The sequence below is a fragment of the Epinephelus lanceolatus genome, chromosome 5, assembly GCF_041903045.1.
Source record: "Epinephelus lanceolatus isolate andai-2023 chromosome 5, ASM4190304v1, whole genome shotgun sequence".
NCBI classification, from domain to species: Eukaryota; Metazoa; Chordata; class Actinopteri; order Perciformes; family Serranidae; genus Epinephelus; species Epinephelus lanceolatus.
Window position 1 is genome coordinate 47195907 of NC_135738.1, and position 19094 is coordinate 47215000.

The 19094-nt window shown below is 40.0% G+C and overlaps 1 protein-coding gene and 1 long non-coding RNA gene across 7 annotated transcripts in view; one reads left to right on the forward strand and one right to left on the reverse strand.

Moving 5' to 3' along the window:
* The window catches only part of akap13b (A-kinase anchoring protein 13b), a 207203-nt gene extending 196922 nt beyond the window's left edge, over positions 1-10281 (forward strand). For 2 of the 6 annotated variants that reach the window (XM_078168282.1, XM_078168281.1), the window contains exons 34-36: positions 3114-3233; positions 3354-3549; positions 4834-4997. In XM_078168282.1, the coding sequence (XP_078024408.1) occupies positions 3114-3233; positions 3354-3549; positions 4834-4898 (381 nt within the window). In that variant the 3' untranslated portion in view covers positions 4899-4997. Of the gene's footprint in view, positions 1-3113; positions 3234-3353; positions 3550-4780; positions 4998-5041 lie in introns of those variants that run through there. The other 4 variants (XM_078168279.1, XM_078168280.1, XM_078168283.1 and 1 more) reach the window with 4 other exon arrangements.
* LOC117262164 (uncharacterized) overlaps positions 1-19094 on the reverse strand; it is a 67857-nt gene that overhangs the window by 24459 nt on the left and 24304 nt on the right. The gene's annotated exons all lie outside the window — the stretch shown is intronic.

The following is a 19094-nucleotide window of genomic DNA, read 5'->3' on the forward strand; positions in this document are numbered from 1 at the left end:
CCTCACACTTGGCCTCGAATGCAGTAATCCTGTTGTCAAAATCTTGTAGCGAGGTTTCAACCACAGTGAGACGGGAACCAAATGAGTCCACAGTAGACTGCAGGGTCCCCATGGAGCAGCGGATTTCAGCTCAGAAAGTTTCAATGAGTTTAACCATCGACAAGAGGGTTGGATCGTCTTTTTCGTCGTAGGCATGTGATGATGAGGGGTTAGCTTTGTCGCTAATGTGCCAAAACAGAGCTTGTCCATGATGGTCCTGATGAGACTTACCTTTCCCTGTCATACTGTGATGTCCCTTAAGTGGTTTGAAGATAAAATACAACAGAAATGTAGCGCTAAGATGACGTTTTTTACTCAGTTAATGACAGAATATGCGGGAGCTGGTGAAGTTGCGTCTACTCATTAACCATGATGATCCCGCGCGATCCCCCTCAAAGCAGTTTTGATGATACTGTATTTTGATGTTAAGCTATCACCTGGGGCCCGTTGCACAAAAGTAGGATTCAGACATCCAGGATAAATGACTGAGGCATCCAGGCTTAATGGGTTGCACAAAGACCAAGCCAGGATGAGCAGACACGGATTCATCAAGCCAGGTGAAACCAATCCTGGATCAGTGCGCGCACGTGGCTTCCTCAAATAGACCCCGCCATCGATCACAGATTCACCGATTCACCATGGCAACAAGAGCGGCGTACTTTTCCCCGTCGGAGGCAGAAATCCTCACGGAGGCTTACGAAGAGATAAAGGATCAAATCAAAAAGAAAGGCAACACCGCTACAGTTACAAAACAACGAGAGAAAGCGTGGCAAAGTTGCAGACCGCCTGAATGCGTAAGTAGTGCACAAATACACACTCACTGCTCTGCTGAAACCCTCACAATTAGCCTACAATCCAAATAGCCTAGTTAAGTAACATCTCCGAAAACGTAGTTGTACTCTGATTATGAATCAGTTGAAATTGTAACTGACATTGACTGCAGATGTGAGTGAAATTGTGTAAATGTAACTCCATCAGACTGTATAACTCTTTGATAAATAGATGAGCTCAATGACTTAATTGAATTTCCCTTTGGGATAAATAAAGTTCCTCTTATCTTACCTTACCTTATCTTAGATCCTCATGCTCCATGCTCCTCTGCTGTTTCATTATATGTATGCAATTTTGTGTGTGTGTGTGTGTGTGTGTGTGTGTGTGTTTGTGTGTGTGCATGCATGTGTATGCTGATTGATCATAAGAATATATATATATATATATATATATATATATATATATATATATATAAAATCCCCCGACTTTGTGAATAGGAAATCCTTTCACAACATTAATGTTCAGGTGAACATGACTTTTTGATATTGTCGATTAATGAACACTGTGCATTGCTTGTGATGTGCATTGATTGGTTTAATAGTCTTCATCGTATAATTTCAGATGGTCTGCAATGCTGACTCTGATCAGCAATGTTGTGGCAAAGTGGCCCAGCTCGGTCCATGACTCCCGAGTCTTCTGGACCTCTGGAATCTATCAGCGTCTATCACAAGGTGAGCCACACAACCTCTGTTAATAACCACTTTTTACATCATGGCTGTGTCAAGAATGTCACTCTATTTATGAGGTTGTGATGATGAGTTTTTCTATTGACAGGTGAATTTTCTGGTGTGTTGCTGGGGGACAGGGGGTATGCCTGCCAGCCTTTTCTCCTCACACCATACATAGACCCTCAGGAAGCACAGCAGGCCTATAATCATGCCCATGCCAGGACAAGGGCCAGGATCGAAATGACCTTTGGCCTCCTGAAGGCACGCTTTCACTGTCTTAACCACATAAGGGTCAGCCCTTTGAGGGTATGTGACATCACTGTGGCCTGTGCTGTCCTCCACAATGTGGCCTGCCTGAGGAAGGAGAGGGCCCCCAGAGTGCCATCACACATGGACTGGGACAATCCTGCCATCTTCCCTGATGACGACAGTGGTCGGCTGGTCAGGGACCAATATGTGTTAAATTATTTTAGTTAACATGCATACTTTATATTTCAGTTAAATATGTCCTGCAGTGGCAGAGGCGCATGCTGTGAATTTCAGTTAAATATGGCCTGCATTGGCAGAGGAATTTGTGTTTTTTTTATTCAATTTAAATTGATTTGGCCTCTTATGTTGTATGTTGTATGTTATGCTGTATACTGTGTGTATACAAGCTTGCAGGGAGGCTACTGCATCCATTCATTTGTCTGCTCATTTGTTGTGTATGGATTTGTCCTGCATTTATTTCAGTGTGCAGACATGCAGGGTGTATCATATACAGACTTTTGAATGTATATTTATTCTTGTGTTGTATAATATGCTTTGATTCTGTGCTTTCTATCTTGTACAGTCAGTGTGTGACTTAAGTTTTGAAAGGAGCTGATGGTTTACTTGCTTTGATTTATCCTTATTCAATAAAGGAACATCATGTTACTCTTTGATGTGTATTTATATTTATATGGGATGTGTATTTTATATATATTCTATGGGAAACTGTAAATTATCTAATGATTGCAAAATCATCTAAAATCATCATTTATGTAAAATGATTGCAATTAATGATCACAAATGTTTAAATAATGACAGTGGGTCTGGTTGAATGTGATAACAATGTGCAGTGGGCAGTGGAATAACTATTGGTTTCCGTTTGTGGTGACTGCTGACTGAGATAAGGGATGAGATTAAATAGATCCTGGAACTTAGCCTGGTCTGGAGCAGGCTAGCTCCACAGAATAAATCTCCATGGTAACTTATGTCATAACATATCCCGCTATCCACTATCCCGCTTTTGTGCAACAGGATCATGGATAAGTTGAGCCAGAATAACCAAGATATCCCGGCTTAATCCCTTATCCTAGTTTTGTGCAATAGGCCCCTGGACTCAGTTTCCCAGGATGACTGTCCTCTGTACCCCGCAGCGGCCTCAGGTCCCTGCAAGGCTTGACCCAGATCTGTGGTGCTCCAGGACATTACATAGAATCACAACTAGCACTTCCCTCCGGGGTTTGACTCCTGGGTTAAAGATGAATCATTGGGCACAGGTATTTGTGGCTTTCTATACTGTGACTTCATGTCTCTATGCATAATTTACAGTTGGAGCGGCTTCAGAGGTACCAGCGTACCCCCTCCACAACCTCTGAAGACTCCATAAAGTTCCCCAGCTCTGGATCTCTGGATCTAGATTCAAATCAAGCAGTAGAACAGCCAAAAGAGGTAAAATAAAGTCCCCATCAGAAAATTGCTTACAGAAAGAGAACAAATCAGTGTGTTTGTTGCTGCTAGATGAGTCCTACAACGACTGATAGAACTCTCCTTTGTATGGATGTACTACAGGTGGAGCTCTCTTCCTCTGCACCAACCAAAGAACCTTTCCTCCGCATTGGATCCAAGAGGATGAGCAAAAGCTTTAACCCCTTTTCCTCCTCTAAGCCTCAGGGAGCAGAGAAGGAGTCCAAACAGCTCCAGCTGGCCAAACCCAAAGAGAAGAAAGACAAGAAGAAGAAGGGCAAAGGAGAGCAGACACAGACAGGTACCATCAACATCCTATCCTGTTTCTCTTGTTTCTTCACATGGAGTATATCTGTATATTTGGAAAAGTATTTGCTCAACATGACTGTGGAAAATACATGATTTTTAAATGCAATGCCTGATTTTTTATAACTAAATCAGGAATCTGAATTGAGATTGTGAGATTCGCTATAAATGACAGCTTCCCTTAGAAATAGTTGAAAATGCTTTGATCATCTCTTTTATCAACTATGCCCACATCCCCTTAATGTTATATATGGGTTACTTTAAAGAAATACACTCATTTTCCTTCCTGCTGAAAGGTTAGTAGGTTGATGTTCAGGTTGATAGTGTTGTCATGTCTGTGTGTAAATATGACACTATAGCCAGAAGATCATTAGCCCAGCTTGGTATAGAGAATAGAAACAAGAAACTCTGACTAAGGTAACAAAATTCACCAACCAACTCCTCGAAAACACACTGATTAACATGTTATTATGCCTCCGCACTGGTGGTAGCAGTGGCTGGAGGCATTGTATTCTGGTTATATGTATGTCCGTCCGTTTATACGTCCGTCTGTACGTCTGTCCATCCTTCCGTCCATCCCCTCCTTGTGAAAACACACTGATTAACATGTTATTATGCCTCTGTGCTGGTGGTAGCAGTGGCTGGAGGCATTATGTTTGCAGGTTGTGCGTATGTTCATCTGTCTGTATGTCTGTCCGTCCATCCTTCCATCCGTCCCATCGTTGTGAATATGATATCTCACCTACCTCTGGGGAATCTCTCCAGATTTGGCACAAATGTCCACTTGGACTCAACAATGAACTGATTAGTTTTTGGTGGTCATAGGACAAGTCTATGTGACCTCATCTGTCTCATTCTCATGGACACGACATCTCAAGAACACCTTCAGAGAATTTCTTTAAATTTGACACAAACATCCACCTGAACTGAAGAATAAACTAGAATTTTGTGACCTCACAAAATATGTTTTTGGTCCTAAATCAAGAATTCATACTAATTATGACGAAACTTCACACAAATGTCTAATAGGATAAAATAATGAAGTGACTTTTTATATCCAAAAGGTCGAAAGTCAGCTTCATTGTGTCATATTGTTCTGCATAAAACACTTTTCTGGCCATTACTCAACGCCATATCTCAGGAACAGAAGGGGAGACATTTGGTCAGATACTGCATTGGTGACACTAATCTTGGGTGTCCACTTTGAAACTGTGCTCATGGTATAGATCATCTGTGCTGTCGGGAGGAAGATGTGTGTGAAGCTTCCATGTTTTCACAGACATGGATGTAAACTGTAAGAGAAACTTGACTGGTGTGCGGAGGCATATAACCACAGGGCGGTAATTCTATTTATTTTATTTTTTTTTTAAATCTGTTTAATCTTTATACAAAACTGACACATAAAAGTGTTAAAAAAACAACCTACTATTTTACAGAAGTTTTTGTTCGTTGGCCACATTATTACTTGTGTCTTTATGTCTCTTTAGAAAGCAAAGTCGCAGTGATGTTGGATCCTCAGAATGATGGAGATATCTTCTTTTGCTGAGGACCTGGATGATGCACATATGAATTGCAAACTGGCCAGTAAAGCAAACAGGACCCCAGCTGTCCCCTAACTCTCTGTTTGGATATACTGTCTGGCCTCTGGACAGTGGACACTGTCCCTACCCTCCTGTCAAACAGGATGGATCATTATGAACGAGAAGCTGCCAGATTCTTGGGATGACAGTTTGACTTACCTACATGGGTCCCACTTCCTCCTAGAGAAACCAGGTGAAGTCATGTTGATTTGATGATTTAATCAGGAGGACTTGAATTGACAAATGTGCCAAAAATGTTCCCTACAACCATCTGTCAGTTAGAGATGTGACTGAAGGTCAAGGAGGATCAAAGGAGCAGTGTGAGAGGAAACACAAGAGGAAAGCAGGATTTCTTCCTGCTGTCAGTCGACAGATGATGTGTTAGACCCTGTGACATGGTGCTTCAAGTCAGACTTTAAACTGTAGCTTTAACATGAACCAATAATGAGTGCCTTTGCCTTTGAAGTATTTCTGATACTAACTTTGAATGCTTGTGGTGCTGCTGACTCCTCAGTTTCAGTGAGCAGTTACACAGTCTGGGTCCCCGGCTGAACAGCTCCAGAAACTTTGAATCTCAAGTGTGATTTAAGTTTCCCCACGTGTTGTATGCCCAGTTTTATCTGTCAGTCTGTCAATCAAGACATAAAAGGGAAGACAGATGCCACACCATGTGGTGTTTGTAACAGTTAGTAACCCATGAACCATTTGTCACTGTTCCTGCTGAGGTCAATGTGTATAACAAGGCCACAGACATAATCAATCAATGATACGTCAGTCACCAGAGAGATGGATGAATCTAGAGACACAGGTTGAGTGGTCATGAAAAAGTGTGGGGTGACTCAGTTATTTTAGTGCCTTAAGTCTCTAATATAGTATCTGTCTGATGACTGTTGTGATAGTGGAATGAAGAGCATGCTTACAGTAGATGTTTTTTTCATAATACTTTTGTCAGATAATTAACTGCAGTCTCTAAAAAATTCATTGTTCTTGGTAGGTGGTCATTTATTTTAGTGGTGAAACGCACCAGTCAGACTAGAACAGCTCAGTATGAGCTCTACAGAAGAATGAGTGATAATCTGTAGGCCCTAATCACACAGAAAGTAATTTGCAGGTTGCAAAACACGAGGCGCCATTTAAAAAAAAGAAAGAGAGAATGCCACAAGTAAAAAAAATAAATAAATAAAAATAAAAAAAAGGTTTGCTGCATCTATTTATTGTTGCCAGGCAACCTTCCCATGCAATCAGTCTACTGTTTTTTTGTTTGTTTGTTTTTTTTAATTTATTTTCTCATTTTATTCTATCTTTATTTATTTGACAGTAATTAGTATCTAGTTCCTAAAATGGACAAGTAGAGGGTACTTGCTGTAGCTCTGGTTGAGGGTGAGAGGCTTTCAGCAATTAATTTGTTGGGCACAGGGAAACGGAGATTTGTGTGGGTACATGACACCCTAAAAATGAGGGTGGATCATGGGGAGTACCACCAGTTGGTCCAGGAGCTTCGCCTCCATGATGGCTGTTACCAGGCATGTTTTAGGATGACTCTGGGGGCAGTTTTACAGCCTGCTGTCTATCGTCGGGCCTCACGTAACAAAAATGAATACTAACTACAGGGAGTCCATTAGTCCTGTTGAGGGACTGAGCACCACCAGTTTTTCTTTCATTGTTTTGTCGTGGGGGCGTCGCTTAGTGGATAGTGCCAGCGCCCCACGTACAGAGGCGCTTCCTCGCCGCAGCAGCCACCGGGTCGACTCTGGCCTGCGGCCCTTTGCTGCTTGTCATTCCCCCACTCTCTCTCCCCTATTTCACACTGTCCTGTCCATTAAAGGCAAAAAGCCCAAAAAAATAATCTTAATCTTAATCTGAAAAACGTGTTGTCGTGACCAACACAGAAGGCCCACATCTCAAATAATCTGATTGGACAATGGGAAAAAAAGCAGAAATGAGCTCTTCTGCTCTGAGTTGAAGTTTTTTCAATTCCAGGAGACACCAGGTCCTAAAGCACAGAAACGTGAAGCACGTAGCAACGCAAAAACAAAGCAAAAAGCTTCATTCAGCAGCCTCTTACAGCCTTGACTGGGGCCTTAATCGTCTTTCAGTGTGACAATCATGGCAATTCAATTCAATTTCCATTTACTATTGCAACTATATCCTTGAATTGACTGCACAGAGCCCCCAAAGTCATAAAATATTATATTTTTCATATCGTTCTCAGAATGGGTATCTATCAGGACTTTGGGGGCTCTGTATGCTTCTGTATTTGACATATTGACATATTGTCACATTTCTGCATGTCCATTTAAAGCTGGGGGTAGGCTTGTTTAATTTTGGCGTCATGGGCAAAAACGCCACAATAGAATTTGAGGATATTGTAATTAAGTCTGATTCAATGACTTCATTACAACTTCCTTCTGCAGAGAAAGTTGCTATTCCAGCATTGGAAGGAACCTAAAAAAGGGAGATGGACTGACCAAAAAGTGAGTCTAAAAGAGAGTCTGTCAATAACTGAAATATAACACATGTCAGAAAAGTGTTTTAGAGATGCTAATTGTTTAGCGTTCTGCTAACCAGAGCCAAAAAGCTCCCAGCTGCAGATTTAAGTTTGTAGATTTAAGGTTGTATTTTCAAATGCTGCCCCTTTTTTTCTCCTTTTCCAGATTTCTGCCTAGCCCAGCTTTAAGTGAAATGAAATAGAGTTGGGCGGTATCCAAATTTTGTTATCGTTAAACCTTCCCCACATTTTCCCAGGGTATACGGTATTACCGTGACTAATTCAAAATCACTTTTAAGGGCTCAGAGGGAAGAGTCGCCAAAATGTCGGCTTGTGCCTATACCATTCAGAAACAGAATAGCAAACAGCCCACATAGGCCTAAGAATACTGAAAAATAACAACAAAGCATGTACAACATTTACGACTTTTATTAACAAATATTTAAAAAAGTGCAAATGCAGCAGTCAACCAAACAGAATGAAATAACAACAAATTGTCTGTGGGCTACAGTCCACTTCCAAAAAAGTAACAATAAATAATGGAGGTAACGATTATGTGTGCTATACAGCGTATCCTCAGACCGCAGCTGGTACTGTCCCATGGTTTATTTTTAGAACCTATCAACATAAATCAAATAAATTAAAAGCACAGCTCTACAGCATCCAGTACTAGGACTTATCAAATAATAAAAATAGAACAATAAATAACAAGGCATAACCGAAAATGGGCATATTTTATCCTATTCTGAGAAGCAATGGGAAATAGGCTACTGTTCGTTGGTTTATTTTTAGGGCCTACCTTTGGTTTGAAAAGTTCACCCTCTCCAAGTCCGAACTTTTCTGTCAGTCAGAACAGGCTACTCCTCATTGAAAATGACATAAAAACAAAGTATAATAACTATAGCAGCATCCTATGCTTCAAAACTATTCAGGGATTTTCACCAGAAAAAACAGCATATTTACTTTTTCCAGCTGGAGCAGGGCACGTAGTGGATTGACAACATCGGCCGCGGTGCTGAACACCCGCTCTGATGGAGAGCTTGTGGCACAAACGCACAGGTACTTTCAGACTGCCCAGAGTCATCTGTTTTTCGGTGATTCGGGTTGCGCTTCTCCCTCCTCCACTCTGATGGCCACTGGACCTGCTGCTGCTGCTTGCAGAAGTTGTGGTTTTTTGCAACCAATTGGCTTGATGCGCGGCTTGCCATCTTTTCTTCTCTTTCTCACATCCGAGCTGTCTCAAATTTCATCTCCCGACAACAGTTAAGGGCAGTTATAAGAGAAACATTATAGCCTACTATTAGTTTTAAATTGTAATAGTATTAAACTCAACCACACATACATAGATGCTGGACAAACACTCATTATTTAGGCATTAATAAATAAATTGTATTTAATATTATATCAGGCCCCTATAGGCCTATATGGGCAGCAGATTTTTTTTAATGACGGTAATGAAACTGATACCGTTGCTATTGTTAGATACTGCGGGATACCTTATTACCATATTATCGCCCAACCACTAAAATTAGTGTGACACTCAGTATATTGACATGACATAAGAGAAAATGGATTTGTTGTGTTAGTCCTTTTTAAACTGGACTTTCAAAATACATGTAAACATATTAGTCTGATTGAAAGCGTACTTAATCGAATTCTCAAAGTCAGACTAACACACCCAGATAATGCAATTGGGAGTCGAATTACTCCTGCATGTATACAGTCAGTCAGACCCCAAGTGGCCTAGGTGCTCTGCACATGATCCACAGTTTCCACCCTGGACTTTGACCCCAAAGTCGAATGGCATTAAATGAGTAACAGAAGATGAAGCCAATAGCAACATGGTGAAATCTACATTCAGAGCCGCGCATTTTTGGATGGACGAAATTTACAGAGCTATAAAGTTGTCCACGATGGTACCAGTTTGCCGCCACCTTACTATAGCTAACTTGTTTGGTCTGTGACGTAATAGGTCAACCGGAAAAAGGTCCAATACTAACAAGCTGAAAGGGGGCATATTACCACCTATTGTAGTCAGACATACTTTGGTCAATAAATGGATTCCTCTCTTGTGCTTGTATACTGGGACAAGGACAGCACTCCGATTAAATGGCCTAGTCCAGCTCTAATCGTATCTCCACTTAACAGTGCATGTAAATGTACTGAGTGCTCTTTGTAGTAGAAGTCCTATAAATGATTTGGGAATAACAGAACTGTAAGAGAGCATTACGCACGACAGCAGCAGTACTCAGCAGTTATATTGTAGTGGAGCTGGGTCACAGTTCACTTTTATAGAATATAGGCTAGACGTTTGCTGGATTTATACTGAGATGATATGATCATGTTATTGTTTTACAAAGACCAGTATACAGAAGAAATGATTCCAGGCACATTTCACTGAAAAACAAACACAATGAGGGGAGTGTCAAGGTCAAGGTCAAGGTCACATTTATTTCTATAGCACATTTAAAAAGACAGAAGTCACCAAAGTGCTTTACAAGAACATTGTGAAAATTACAATACCACATAAATAGAATGATAAATACCAAAATATAAAAACAGATACAAAATACAAAAAAAACAGAAACAAATATAAAAACAGACAAACAGTTAGAAACAACATCAATTACACAAAAAAAAAAAACAAAAAAAAACAAAACCTGAGACAGAGCATACGTATATTGCACAGAGTCAAGTCTGGCCCACGACAGGTTCAAAAGCTAATGAGAAAAGGTGAGTTTTTAACGATGATTTAAATCTTCCCAGGGATTCTGCATGTCTAACATGCAATGGCAAGCTATTCCAGAGCTTGGGAGCAGCCACTGAAAATACTCAGTCGCCTTTAGTTTTAAGCCTTGATCTGGGCACTTCAAGCAGCAGATCACCTGAAGACCTAAGGGCTCTGACTGGATTGTGAGTTTTTAACAGCTCCGCCAGATACTGAGGGGCCAATCCATGTAAGATTTTAAAAACAAACAACAGAATTTTGAAATGTATTCTAAAATGAACAGGAATTCACAGGACATCAGAACAGGTGTAATATGGTCCCGCTTCTTGGTGCCAGTCAGAAGGCGAGCCGCTGCATTTTGGACTAGCTGCAGGCGATGAAGGGAGCACTGATCTAAACCAACATAAAGAGAATTACAGTAATCAAGTCTTGATGATATGAAGGCATGAATGACCCTCTCCAAATCCTTGGAAGACAAATAGGGCTTAACTTTAGCTAGCAATCAAAGCTGATGAAAAGAACCTTTCACAACCGTGCCAGTTTGTCTTTTAAGATTTAGATCAGTGTCCAGAGTCACACCAAGGCTTTTGATCGACCCGCTGATATGTGTGGTGAGGGTGTTCAAATTATGAAAAGAGTAAGTAGAACATTCTGCATATCCAAAGACAATAACCTCAGTTTTCGTATCATTCAAATTAAGGTGGCTTTTGCTCATCCAAAGCTTTATGTCAGACAGACAGGCTAATAAGGGATTCAGCGAGTGCTCACAGTTCATTTTTAGAGGAAGATAGATCTGTACATCGTCTGCATAACAATGAAATGATATATTATGCTTATGAAAAATGGACCCAAGAGGAAGCATATACAAAGTAAACAACAACGGTCCCAAAATAGACCTCTGAGGCATCCCACAAGTTAGAGGAGCCATGCTAGAGGAGAATTTACCCAACATTACAGAGAAAGTCCTGTCAGCCAAATAGGACTGAAGCAGCATGAGGGCCATTTTTTCCACAAAAAAGTTTAAGAAGTCATTGCAACGAGTAGGTGTGGGTATAATTGGGTCAGTATTGCCAGGGTTAACAAGAGAATCTAGAACATTGAATAAAACCTTATTGGAGACAAGCTTTGAAAAGTAGTTGGCTTTAGCAGCTTTCACCGCATTCTGATACTCTAGTAAGCAGTCACGCAAAATATCAAATGACACCTGTAGCTTGTCTTTCTTCCATTTTCTCACGACAACAGGGTCCTGTGATCAGTGTAGCTTATGTTTACACAATTAAGGGCTTTCACACTGAACGCTTTCACACTGAACGCCAGCTGGACAGCTCTACATTCTTGACCTGGGAAACGCCAGCTGACAAAACAACCTCACCTCAAGATCCATTTAGAAGCTTCTCTGAAGCTTCAGTACCATTTTTTTTTTACCAGCAAGGCAAGGCAAGGGCAAGGCAAGGCAATTTTATTTATATAGCACCATTCATACACAAGGCAATTCAATGTGCTTTACAAGAGAAATACGTTAAGATAAAACATTAAAGGAACAATAGATCATTAAAAACAAAAGCTAAAAGCAAGAAAAACAGTGCAGAAAATGCATTTAAAAAGCAAACATAAAGCAAAAGCAACAGCAGACAAATATAAAAGCAATAGTTACAGATTATCCTAACAATAAGTTACATATCTAGTTCACTGGTAAGCTGCAGTAAATAGTAATGTTTTAAGCCCTGATTTAAATGAGTTGACACTTTCAGCCAACCTCAGATATTCTGGAAGTTTGTTCCACAGGCGGGGAGCATAGAAACTAAAGGCTGCTTCACCTTGTTTGGTTTTGATCCTGGGAACACTGAGTAAACCTGTTCCAGATGATCTGAGGGGTTGATTGATTTTTTACTCAGGCCTGTGAAGACACCGTTACAATAGTCCAGCCTGCTGAAAATGAAAGCATGAACAAGTTTTTCTGTATCTTGTTTAGACAGAAATTCTTTTATCTTGCTATGTTTTTAAGGTGGTAGTAGGCTGATTTAGTAATTGTCTTAATGTGACTATTGAAATTTAGGTCTGAGTCCAGAACTACACCAAGATTTCTGGCTTGATTTGTAGGTTTTAGTGTCATGGCGTCAAGGTGAGCACTGACTATTGATCTTTGTTCTTTGGGGCCAAAAACAACTATCTCAGTTTTTTCTGTGTTTAGTTGTACAAAATTCTGGCACATCCATGTATTGATTTCGTCAATGCACTCATTTAGTAGATATAGGGGACTGTAGTCATCTGGTGACACTGTTATGTAAAGTTGTGTGTCATCTGCATAAGTATGGTAGGATATGTTATGATATTCCATAATCTGTGCAAGAGGGAGCATATAGATGTTGAACAGAAGAGGCCCAAGAATGGACCATTGAGGAACTCCACATGTAATCTTTGTTCGCACAGATTCATAATTGCCAAGTGACACAAAGAAATCCCTGTCTTGAAAATAAGATTTAAACCAATTTAGCACAGTGCCAGAAAGTCCCACAAACTTTTCTAGTCTGTCGAGCAGTATCTTATGGTCAACTGTGTCGAATGCAGCACTGAGGTCCAGTAATACCAGAACCGAAATCTTTGATGCATCACTGCTCAGATGAATGTCATTTAAAACTTTTACAAGTGCAGTCTCAGTGCTGTGATGTGCTCGAAATCCAGACTGAAAGGCATCAAAGGAATTGTTTTGCTCCAAGAAGGTGTTAAGTTGCTGAAAAACAACCTTTTCAATGATCTTTCCTAAAAATTGTAGGTTTGATATGGGCCTGTAGTTATTTATTACTGAGGCATCCAGATTAGGCTTTTTTAAGAGAGGTTTAATGACTGCAGTCTTCAGGGCCGTTGGAAAAAGGCCTGACTGAAGAGAACAGTTGACTATCTGTAGTATATCTGATGCTATGCAGTTAAAACATCTTTAAAAAGGCTTGTAGGCAGAGTGTCAAGGCAGCAGGTAGTGGACCTAAGGTTTCTAACTATGTCTGTCAAAGTAGCATAATTTAATGGGTGAAAAAGTGCCAAATTAACTGGAGTAGTCTTATGAGGCACAGGTGAAATAGCCACTGTGTTGGAGTTACAGACTGTCTGTCTTATCTTTAAAATCTTATCTGTGAAAAAAGAAGCAAAGTCATTGCATGCCTTGGTGGATAGCAGTTCAGGAGGGACTGACGCTGATGGGTTTGTCAGTCTGTCAACAACAGTAAATAATGTCTGTGCATTGTTGTTATTTTTGTTGATAATCTCAGAGAAAAAGGACTGCCGTGCCCTTTTTAGCTCCAAGCTATAGATGTGCAGACTTTCCTTATAGATGTCATAATGAACCTGGAGTTTGGTTTTTCGCCACCTGCATTCTGCTTTTCTGCATTCTCTTTTTTGAGCTTTTTCCCGTGTGGCGTTTCTCCATGGTGGTTTTTTCTTACCAGAGACAACTTTGACCTTCATGGGGGGCAATATTGTCCATAATATTCATAGCTTTAGAGCCGAAACTATGAACCAGACCATTGACAGAGACTGAGGGCACAGCTGGTGTGGGTATAAAATCTTGGGTGAATAGTGTACAGGTGTTTTCGTTGATATAGCGTTTTCTGATTACCCCTGTTGTACTTTTACTGGTGTCAGCGGAGATGGCCATTTTAAAGAAAACACAGTAATGATCAGAAAAGGCAACATCAGTCACCCCAACCTCAGAAATGTTGAGCCCTTTGGAGATAATTAGATCTAAAATATGTCCCTTATTGTGTATTGGCTCTGTTACATGCTGGGAAAGTTCAAAATTGTCCAGGATGTAGAAAAGTTCTTTCACACTGCCATCTTTGGGATTATCAATATGAATATTAAAATCACCCACTATGACAACACAGTCAAAATCAATACAGACAACAGACAATAGTTTAGAAAAGTCATCAACAAAGTGTGCACTATATTTTGGAGGCCTGTAAATGGTTACTAATACTGCTTGACAGGAGGATCTCAACTGCAGTGCAACATATTCACAAGACTCAAACTTCCCATATGACAACTGTTTGCACTGGTAAACGTCCTTAAATAAGCAGGTTGAACTTACTCAGGCACCATGGAACTGTGGATATTTTAATTATGCATGATTCAGAAAACTCCTAGGCTTAAAGGACAACATAGCTCTGATTTGGTTTTCTTTAATAATAAGTCAGTTTTACTGAGAAAAGCATTTTTGTATCACCTTCACAGCATCAGCTGCCTATTGTGTCCAGAAACTCTTAGAAACAAATTTTGAAGTGGCCTAATTTAAAGAAAAACACAGTTTAATGTGGTTTTCTTTAATAACTTATCTCCACACAGCAGATTCTGTGTATGATCATGTCTCACCTATAAAAGTACTTTTGCATTGGGGTGTTGGTGGATTAGTGGATAGAGCAGGTGGCCCATGTACAAGGCTGTTGCTGCAGCAGCCCAGGTTGGACTCCAGCCTGTGGCCCTTTGCTGCATGTCACTCCCTCTCCCCTGTTCATGCTTAGCTGTCCTGTCAATTAAAGGCAAACAATATCTTTAAAAAAAAGAAAAAGTACTTTTTCATTAATTAAAAAGCTAAAACAGCCATTTGTGTTCAAAAGCCCTCAGAAACAAATTTCTAAGTAAAGAAATGTAATTAGTTTGGATTATTTTATACTAAATTGTACATACATTTGCGTCTTTGTGATAAATTTAAACAAAAGAAGTCATAATGTCATACCTTGTACAAATGAGTCTTCAAGTGAGAGTCAGTCACTGAGTTTAGATTCAACTTTGTGAAGATGTCATGGAAGAAAAATCCATTTTAACATGGTGGATTTGTGAAGGACTAGCTGTCACATAAATCAATACCAATATCATTATAGACTGAAACAGAGTCACTGACAGCTGGCAATACTGTAGATTGTAAGATAGTGGCTGAAGATTTTATTAAACTCAGCTGCAGAGAGAAGCAGAAACAGAGCTTTCTTTCTAATTTCCTCTGATCCTTAGAGGTATATTTTATCAGAGTGTTTATGAAGGACAGCATCTTGTTTTACTGACTTTACTTTTGTGGTGATATCTAGCTGTTTAACACTTCCTCCGCCTGTTTCACTGCAAATTCTTCAGGAGTCCAGAATCTCTTTCCTTTCCCCAGGGGGTCTTTTATTTTGAAACAAAGTAGAATTAATCTAGGTTAATTCCTCTGAGAGAGAGAAGAGTACTGGTGTTCTCAGTGGCTCTGTTGGCAGTGAAGTTACCATGTATGTCAGTATAGTATATTTACTGGTCACTGATTTATGTATTTTTATTTATTTATTTATTTGCTGTTTTTGTTTTTTTCCATTACCAGCCATTAGAATACATTTCATCTAAGACTTGTCATGCTTTTATTTTGGAAGAAGAATCCTGATTTGATTTGAAAGTGCATTGGATCATGATGGAAATGGGGATGATAAAAATAACTTAAAACTAGTTTATCTTACAGGAACTTACAAGATTTTCATTACAATATCTGTACTGTAGTTACAGTCTCTGAGTCTCTGCATTGCACTGCAATTATACTGAATGCATCTGAAAAACACAAATACATCCATAACACAATGAGCCTCTTCAGTGCAGACGGACAACTCTGTATTGAAACCATGCATACAGACATACAAAAATCCATAAATGTTGAACCTTGGGGGGCGTAGCAGTAAGCTGATTGCAGTTAGCTAGCAGACACCTTTTTTTTTTTCATTTCATTTTTCCAACCCTTTCTCAAAATCTTTTCCCTGAATCCAAATACTCTGTGCTTTCGCCTGCCCTCATCCCCTCTACAGCCTTGCTGGTAAAGCTAACACATCAGGAAAAAGTGGATGTCCTGAGGCTCATATTCATCCCCTCTAATCTATCCACCATAACAACTCCTTGCCTAAGATTTGCACCATATTGATTTTTATCCCCCTATTCTCTGCAGAGAAGCTTTTCATAGGAGGCAGCAGTCTGAAGAATAATATTTCAGCCCATGCAGTCATTTCCTGTCTTGTTGCTGAGAGGAGCAGGTTTTTACTGAAACTGGGAGCAGCTTGTCTCTAATTCACTACAGCCCCCTCCCCTTATCTCTCACTCTCACTGCTGTGTGTGATCACCAGCAGTGGTTAGTCTTTCCCAGTTCTTTAGTCTTCTGATTCAGAAGCAAAAACACAGTTAGGGTCCTTTGGAGACTTAAGCCCCTTTTCCACTGCACAGAAAATCCACTAATGCTCACATTGGTTTCTTATGCCTCTGTGCTGGTGATAGCTGTGACCACAGACACTGTGGACAAGTTAGACAAGTTATCCCTCCGTTTGTTCACACAGACGTACCTACGTCCACCTGTCCATCCATAAGGATGGGACGGACAGGCGGACATTATCGTGGTATCTTAAGAATGCCTCAAGGGAATTTCTTTAAATTTGGCACAAATGTACAACAATTAACTGATAATGATAATTTTGATGGTCAAAGGTCAAGGTCAATGTGACCTTGCATCTGTCTCATTACTGTGAACACAACATCTCAGGAACACCTTCAGGGAATTTCTTTGAATTTGACACAAACATCCACTTTGAGAGAAGAATAAACTGATTAGAATTTTGTGGTTGAAGGTCAAAGGTCAAGGTCAATGTAATCTCACAAAATGTGTTTTTAGCCATAACTCTAGAATTCATGTGCTAATTGTGACAAAACTTTACACAAATGTCTAATAGGATAAAATAGTGAAGTGATGACATTTTATATCCAAAAGGTCAAATGTCAGCCTTACTGTGACATCATAAAGTTCTGTAAAACTAGCCATTATTCAACATCATATCTCAGGAAAAAAGGGGAAAAGGGGAGACATTTGGTCAGATACTGAATTGGTGACACTAATCTTGGGTGTCCACCTTGAAACTGTTGGTTGTATTTTCTGTGCTGTCAGGGGGGAGATGTGTGTGAAGCATCCATGTTTTCACAGGCATGGATGTAAACTGTAAGAGAAACTTTACTTTAACTTTACTGCTGCGTGAAGGCATACAACCATGGGGAGGTAATTCTAGTTAATGTAATGGGAAAGGTTACAATCGGCATTCACACCTGCGTCAAATGCCTCTGCAGTAGTCATGGGTTTTTATCAGCTCTAATTTTAGCCCCTTTACCAGCAAGATGCAATAACTTGCTACCACAATACTGTTCATCTCCATCCAAGCAGTGCTCAAACATTGTTCCAAATAAGTTTGTACCAAATTTGAAAGGGTGACTGAATAAGAAAGAGATATATAAAAAGAAGTAACCACCATAAAGTTTTCACAGGCCTCCATGCTGCTTTCTGCTGTTTACTAGCCTGTTTTCCTGCCTGTCTGTGATGCTGAACATGACACACCAAAAAAACACAGACTGGCATTCTCATCTGCTGCAGAGCTGTGTACACAGCTCTAGTCTACTGGCAATGGGAAATGAGTCTATAGCAGGTTTACCTTGTTTTTAAAAACCTGGGTACATGTACTAATTTTGTTGGAAAAGGGTATACCATACTCAAGAAGAAAATCCTGCATTTACCTGCAGAATCACAGCGAAATCAGTATATTTAAAAAATAACTGCAATACATTTCTACAGCATCACACAGCCTTAATGGGACTTAAATCAGAGACATGTTATATAGTGAGGTGGCAGAAGTGAACAAATAAACAGTGAAATGATCAAGTTGTCTTTCATGTTATTAAATAAAGTGATGAAGCAGAATAATAAGCGTCATAACTGAGTCAATCTTATTTCAGCTGAGAGTCAGAGCTCTGACACCTGGAGTGTCTGACAAAGCATTACAGATGCAGACCCATAATAAAGTTAAAACTGGGCAGATGGAGAATAGGGAGGCCTCTGGTTTATTGATAACCTCTATGAGAGCAGGAACAAAGCAAATCTCTCATACACAGATGAAATGTGCTCATGGACACAGTAAAACAAAATTCGTATACAACAGGCCAGCAGCATACTCACTAACAGCAGGATACTACATGTCTATATATGATAATAATAAATTCTGTTCCGTCATATGGTCCATTAGGTTTATTTGCTTGTTTTTATTTACAGCAGACAGATCTGCTCTGTTAATAAGATGCCCCATGCTCTCTTAAGAAAAAAAAAAAAAAAAATCAAAAACGGCAAATTGACATTTTATAGTTTTTGGTTTCATTATAGCGCCCCCTGTCTGTGCATTAACCAGTCAGAATGACATGGAACTCTATCTACAACCAGCTTAAGTGGCTGATAGGACACTGACTAACAGCAGCCTACAACAATTTACCTTAGCTTTCTATACGTCTCCTGCTTCTCTGTCACACCAAACAAGTATTCAAACAAACATCCAAAAGAGTGGATGTACAGAGCTAAGTAGCTAGTCAATATCAACACTGGTCATTTTACATCCTAAATGATGTATTTTTTATTCTTCTTTTTTTTTTTAAAGATTATTTTTTGTGGGCTTTTGCCTTTTAATGGATAGGACAGTGTGTGAAATGGGGAGACACAGAGAGAGAGAGAGAGTGGGGACTGACACGCAGCAAAGGGTTGCGGGCCGGACTCGAACCCACGACCGCTGCATCGAGGCAATGCCGCTGTACATGGGGCGCCAGCACTATCCTCCACGCTACCGACGCCCCGTATTTGTTATTCTTAAAATAGTACTGCTAACAAAACAGTTTCTGTCCTTAAAGCTACATTCAGCAGCACCAGCATCACTTTGTGGTGTCTTTGT